The sequence below is a fragment of the Oncorhynchus clarkii genome, chromosome 10, assembly GCF_045791955.1.
Source record: "Oncorhynchus clarkii lewisi isolate Uvic-CL-2024 chromosome 10, UVic_Ocla_1.0, whole genome shotgun sequence".
Classification (NCBI taxonomy): domain Eukaryota; kingdom Metazoa; phylum Chordata; class Actinopteri; order Salmoniformes; family Salmonidae; genus Oncorhynchus; species Oncorhynchus clarkii.
In genome coordinates, this window is record NC_092156.1 from 56,879,651 (window position 1) to 56,886,036 (window position 6,386).

Genomic DNA, 6,386 nt, shown 5'->3' on the forward strand with positions numbered 1-6,386 from the left:
CTCCAGCAGGTGTATCTCACTGATCATCCCTAAAGCCAACACCTCATTTGGCCGCCTTTCGTTCCAGTTCTCTGCTGCCTGTGACTGGAACGATTTGCAAAAATCGCTGAGGTTGGAGACTTTTATCTCCCTCACCAACTTCAAACATTGCTATCTGAGCAGCTAACCGATCGCTGCAGCTGTACATAGTCTATCGGTAAATAGCCCACCCAATTTTACGTACCTCATCCCCATACTGTTTATATTTATTTACTTTTCTGCTCTTTTGCACACCAATATCTCTACCTGTACATGACCATCTGATCATTTATCACTCCAGTGTTAATCTGCAAAATTGTAATTATTCGCCTACCTCCTCATGCCTTTTGCACACAATGAATATAGACTCTCTTTTTTTTCTACTGTGTTATTGACTTGTTAATTGTTTACTCCATGTGTAACTCTGTATTGTCTGTTCACACTGCTATGCTTTATCTTGGCCAGGTCGCAGTTGCAAATGAGAACTTGTTCTCAACTAACCTACCTCGTTAAATAAAGGTGAAATAAATAAATACATTTTTTTTAACAGTTTGAGGTGTTTCCAACACTCGCAAAATTGTGGCAGCTAGATGCAATAGTTGTTGTTTTTTACAAAATACTTGTGTTTTAAGACTTTATTAAACAGTGTATAAAGATATAGTCTATTCTTTGTTTTTGTATGTCAGTGTGTGTTGTGTTGGATGAGCAGGAAACAAATAGACATAGAGAAACACAGAGCCTCACGTCAATGTAGACACATAGGGCTGGTTTCCGGACACAAATTAAGAATTAACATTTTCATTGGAAGTGTTTTTTAGTCAGAACCAGTTTGATAACATTGTTTAATCCCTAATCAACTGTCAGCTTAGATCTTTGCTACTACAGAATCTATTCTAAATGTGCATCAGTCAGGCTTCAGACCAAGGCATTGCACCATCTCAGTAAGCATCACTGGTTTTAAATTAAGCAGAGGTGGAATTGTCGTACTTCAGTCAAAGTAAAGATACCTAAATAGAAAATGACTCAAGTAAAAGTGAAAGTCACCAAGTAAAATACTATTGAGGAAAAGTCAAAGTATTTGGTTTGAAATATACTTAAGTATCAAAAGTAAATGTAATTTCTAAAATATATTTTAGTATCAAAAAAAAAGTATAAGTCATTTCAAATTCCTTATATTACAGATACTCCCAAAACATGACTTTTAATAGTACTTTGAAGTATTTTATCAAGTGGTAAATTGTTTGGATCAGTGTTAATTTCGTCAACAAAAATAATTACTAAAATATTCACCAAACACTGGCTAAAGAGACCAAGAACAGAATATAGGTTAAAATATTTTTAATTTCAGTTTACTAAAATTAAACTTGACTAAATTATCTCTGCTACTAAAATCTGACTGCTAAATAGACTGGACAAACACAATAGAGATTGTGTTTGTCCAGGGGCAGTTCTATTCAGCAGAAGGAAATATGTTTTACCAGCTTGTGAGGTGCAGGTGAGGAAGCTTTGAGTGTGGGCAGAAAGGCAGACAGACTCCACTCGGATTATCGGCTACATATCGCGCAGATGACTCGTGCAGTTGACTTTCTTTGCCTGGTTAAGAAACACAAACTGCTTTACGAAATTAAAACAATAGCAGCATTGATTTAAATAGTGATGCAACAGTCTAACTATGTTTTTCTCTTTTTTGAGTATAGATGTAGGAAGTTATTTATTGAGTAATAATGGATAGATTTTTTTTTTACAATGATGGCATTTCAGAAATTGTGCCATTAACAGCAGAAGAAGAATTTGCTGAGACAGTCTTTATTTCCATGTTTACTTAATTTCGGTGTGTAGAACCTAAAACAGTTCTTCAGCTGTCCCCATCCTTTGGTTTTTTGGTTTCAGGTAGAACCTATATCCCAGGGAGCTCTACATGGAACACAAAAGGGTTCAACCTGGAACCTAAAAGGGTTTTTCTGCATTGGTGATCTTTGGTAAAATAATTTGAGGAAAAAAAGAATACAGCCCATGCTGTTATATGTTTAGTTGTCTTTTATGGTGCATACTATAATTATAGTATCAACAAATGTCACAGAAATATGAAAGAGGGTTAACCATGTTAGGGTATATTGATAGTTGTAGTTACCATTTATTGGGCCATTGTGTAATGATTTATTGAAATGACTTTTCATTAGATATCAAGCTGTATGTTTTGATGGAGGTAGTTGATTTTGAGTCATGTATTTAATGTTTAGAGAGTCTTAATGAATTTTGCAAAATAAATGTGTAATTTTGGCCAACGTGCTTCAATTTGGGGCTGACTGTTAATTTTTTAGAAGATAACAAGCAATCGAGAAACTGAAATTTGCTACATTGCTATGTTATTAGAGAATAACTCTGATATTTAAATCAGTGCTTTGATATTGAGTCTCTCTTTCTCTCCACAGTACTCTGTGCAGCCCAGCATTCAGCTCAGCCTGAGGCTTCCCAGGTGAAAGGCCTTGTGGGAAAGATTCACTGTTTTCCAGTGATGGTGTTGAAGTCTGGCAATTTACTTTATGGAGACCATGGCAATATTGCAAACGTGTACCTTAGTAAACAAACTTCTACCAACCTTGAGAAGAGATTTAAAAACCGCCTTCACTGGAACAATGTTACTGGATTCTTCACTTTGTCAGACCTACAAATAGACGATTCTGGGGTTTATACTGTGGAGAATACAGATGAAGGGAAGACAATACATACATTTCAGCTGACTGTGTACTGTAAGTGTGTGTGTGTGTGCTGTAAATGACAAAATCATAAAAGTGGAAATGAGCAGTAGAAACAATACGGAAGCTGTCGCTTTATTGGTTCGGTAAAAAGCTGAGGGATGTTTCTGGAGAAACGTAACCACTCTCAAATTCATAGACAGAGCTATGGATACAAGGACTGATCAGCCATTATATAAAGATTGTAGTTTATAGTTAGTTATATAGTGTTTGTTTTACAATGTCTTTGTTTACAAACACCAGAGTAAAACAAGCTTATGGGTTCTCTGAATGGGACTAAGGTCAAGAGGCAATTTTAAATATACTTCAAGAATCAATGAGTCCAAAAATGAATGTACCAACTGCTCTTTGCCACTTTAAAAATAAGATCCATTTCACTAATTCACATTTTTTCATTATTTGTCTTCCAGATGTTCTGTCCAAACCTCAGGTGACGGTCCATGATAACATCTCCTGTAGCGTGGTGTGTTCTGTGGAGAACGGTAGAGAGGTGACCCTGTCCTGGTACAAAGGAGGGGAGATACTCAACCAGACCAGCAGCCCTGACCACAACATCACCCTCTCTCTACCTCTCAAGGTGGATGTACAGAACAGAGACTCTTACAGATGTGAGGCTGCCAACCCAGTCAGCAAGGAGACAGCTGTTGTTCCACATTCCTGTATAGAGAGTGATCCCTTCAAGGTGACAGGTAAACACATGTACAGTATTAATGTTACATTACAGACATCCAGACAATACCAACTTCTATATGAAACAATAAGTATGGTAGAGCCCATTTTATGAAACGCAATGTTTTAATTCAAATATTGTTTTCTGTCTTTTTACATTAGATGGTGATGAGAGGACTCGAGATTGTCTTATTATTGCTGTAATCTGTGTTCTGGTTGCCTCAGGACTTGTTGGTCTTGCAATGTATCTGAAGAAGAGGAGAAACGGACACTCACATGCAGGTATTTAGCTTTTAATGGGGTGAGGTCATTGTCCTTGTCAAAGTCAAAACATCTTGTGCACAACCTTTTTTAATTATCATGGATAGTGTTTTAGAAATGTAGGAAATGTTTGCCTGAACAACTCCCTGATGCAGGTCAAATGAAGTGGCGTATCTTCCACACTTCCTCTGCTTGGTCAGACAGTTGCATTGTCTCAGACCACTTCTCTAAATGTTGATAAAGCAGAAGGCACACACACACAAGCACAGTCTGACAATTATTTTATAGGTTCTCTGGTGCCAAAACCACTGCTAGTACAGGCACCCATAGTAACATGATTATTTAGTGTTTTCAGAACCTGTCTTGGGGGTGAGCATTTGTGCATATATGTCAGTAACTCCCACCCACACTGTATATTTCATTTACTTTATTTGCCTTTATAGATTCACCTGAAAGAGAGCAAGATGGCGTTCAGTATGCAGAGATAACTCACATTAAACCAGCAGAAAACCAGGTTAGTAATAATTCTACAGGCTGATAAACATAGGAGATGTAATACAGCTGCTTTATCAGCCCTCATGTTCACAACTGTTGGCTTTATCTCTGTGTCAGTGGGTTAATGTGGTATTGAGTTGCACAGACCACCTGAGTTTGATAACCGGCCTGATGTCACTGCAACCAGTTTTGCCCATTTTAAATGTTTGGGTTGCACAATGAGACGCCACACTGCATATTGTACATACAGTACCAGTCAAACATTTGGACACACCTACCCATTCAACCGGTCTCACAACTGCAGACCACATGTAACCATACCAACCAGGACCTCCATATCCGGCTTCTTCACCTGTGGGTCGTCTGGGGGGGGGGGGGCTTTTTCTGTCTGTAAAAAAGCCCTTTTGTGGGGAAAAACTAATTCTGATTGTCTGGGCCTGGCTCCCGCGTGGGTGGACCTATGCCCTCCCTGGCCCATCAATTGATGCGCCATTGCCCAGTCATGTTAAATCCATAGATTAGAGTGTAATTGATTTATTTTAAATTGACTGTCCTTTAATGAACTGTAATTCAGTAAAATCTTTGAAGTTGTTGCATTTATATTTTTGTTCAGTATAGCGATGCCTTGATCTTCCCATGTCCTTTACAGTATTTGCCAAGTCAGTGGACTTTTAAGCTTGAATTTATGGTTCCTCCCACTAGATTTAGGAATGGTTCTAGATGTGTTGACTGAGTTACTTACTGCAGAACAATGAGAATAGGCAAGAGAGCGTCAGACTTGTCTTGTTTCCTTCCTCTGGTACAAAGTATCTAATAACGTAACATATGATCAGTTTTACTTTTTGTTGTTGTTTTCTTACACCCCCCCCTCTTTCCTTGTCCCTCTCAATCCTTTCCTCCCTCCCTCTCCCTGTCTAGGAGGAGCGAACAGGTGTACAAGGACTGGAGTCACTTAGAGACAACCCTAACCTGACATTAATTTATTATACGCTCCAGTTACGTCACATGGCTGCCAGCGAGGATGTTAACACTGCATGAAGGAGAGGGAACAGGAAGTTAATGAGAGGGTGACGTGATAATTCACATCCAAGAGAAGGCGTTACATCCTAAAGTGGACGTTGAGACAGAATTATAGTAAATATTAGTTTAGGAAACCTAATGGAGTCAGTTGTTATTGGAGAAAATTCCCATTTAACCATTGAGCTATCAGTTCAGACTTCCTGTGTTGGTCATTCTCACATTCTTTTGTTGAATTGGGGCCTCGATGAGATTAACTGTTACAGACAAATTCAATAGCTATGCCTAGGGTTATTAGTAGGGTGATCCCTCTTTTCAAGTGCCCATTGTCCCAATGTATAGGTTAAAACAAATGGAACCTCTTTTAATACAATTCACTAGTATGTTTGCTATGCTACTGCTGGACCAAAGCTTATTTTCAGCACTGCATCGCAGTGCTAGCCACTAGAAATCCTGGTTTGTGTCCAGTCTCTGTCGAGACCCATGGGGAGGTGCACAATTGGCCCAGTGTTGTTAGGGGAGGGTTACAATCACTCCCTCCTGCAGACACTTCTATAAAAAAAATAAAAAAAATATTAGAGCATTTTGTGCTCCACCTACGTTAGCCAAGATACAGAATATAACTGTGAAAAAATACCAAATCTACTGATACCATAGTGAATTGTTGCACTGGAGACATTCATTTTTATATTAGTTACCAAGTCTGAATATTAAGATAATATAATTCACATTTCACTATTATAAAATAAGCTTATGACTTATTCAAACGGATAAAGATTTGTTTTCTGAGCTTTTTTAACTGACCTCCAATATATTAAGGCAGACTTACCTATACATTTCATCTAATGTTAAATGGTTGTCAATCCCCCAAAGTTATTTTATCTTTATTTTACCTTTATTTAACTAGGCAAGTCAGGAAAGAACAAATTCTTATTTTCAATGACGGCCTAGGAACAGTGGGTAAACTGCCTTGTTCAGGGGCAGAACGACAGTTTTTTTTTATCTTGCAAAGTAACCTTCCGGGTACTAGTCCAATGCTCTAACCACTAGGCTACCTGCCGCCCAGTTACATTTGAAGTCGTAAGTTTACATACACTTTAGCCAAATACATTTAAACTCAGTTTTTCACAATTCCTGACATTTAATCCTAGTAATCCCTGTTTTAGGTCA

General features: G+C 38.1%; 1 protein-coding gene across 1 annotated transcript; it reads left to right on the plus strand.

Annotated features, from left to right (window-relative positions):
- Nucleotides 1-401: 401 nt before the first annotated feature.
- Nucleotides 402-5,172, plus strand: LOC139419277 (SLAM family member 9-like; the record flags this gene model as incomplete). Its single annotated transcript, XM_071169230.1, is given in 5 exon segments — nucleotides 402-423; nucleotides 2,451-2,768; nucleotides 3,185-3,463; nucleotides 3,606-3,720; nucleotides 5,112-5,172. Coding segments are annotated over 5 exon segments (795 nt in total), but the record flags the coding sequence as incomplete, so codon positions are not given.
- Nucleotides 5,173-6,386: the final 1,214 nt, after the last annotated feature.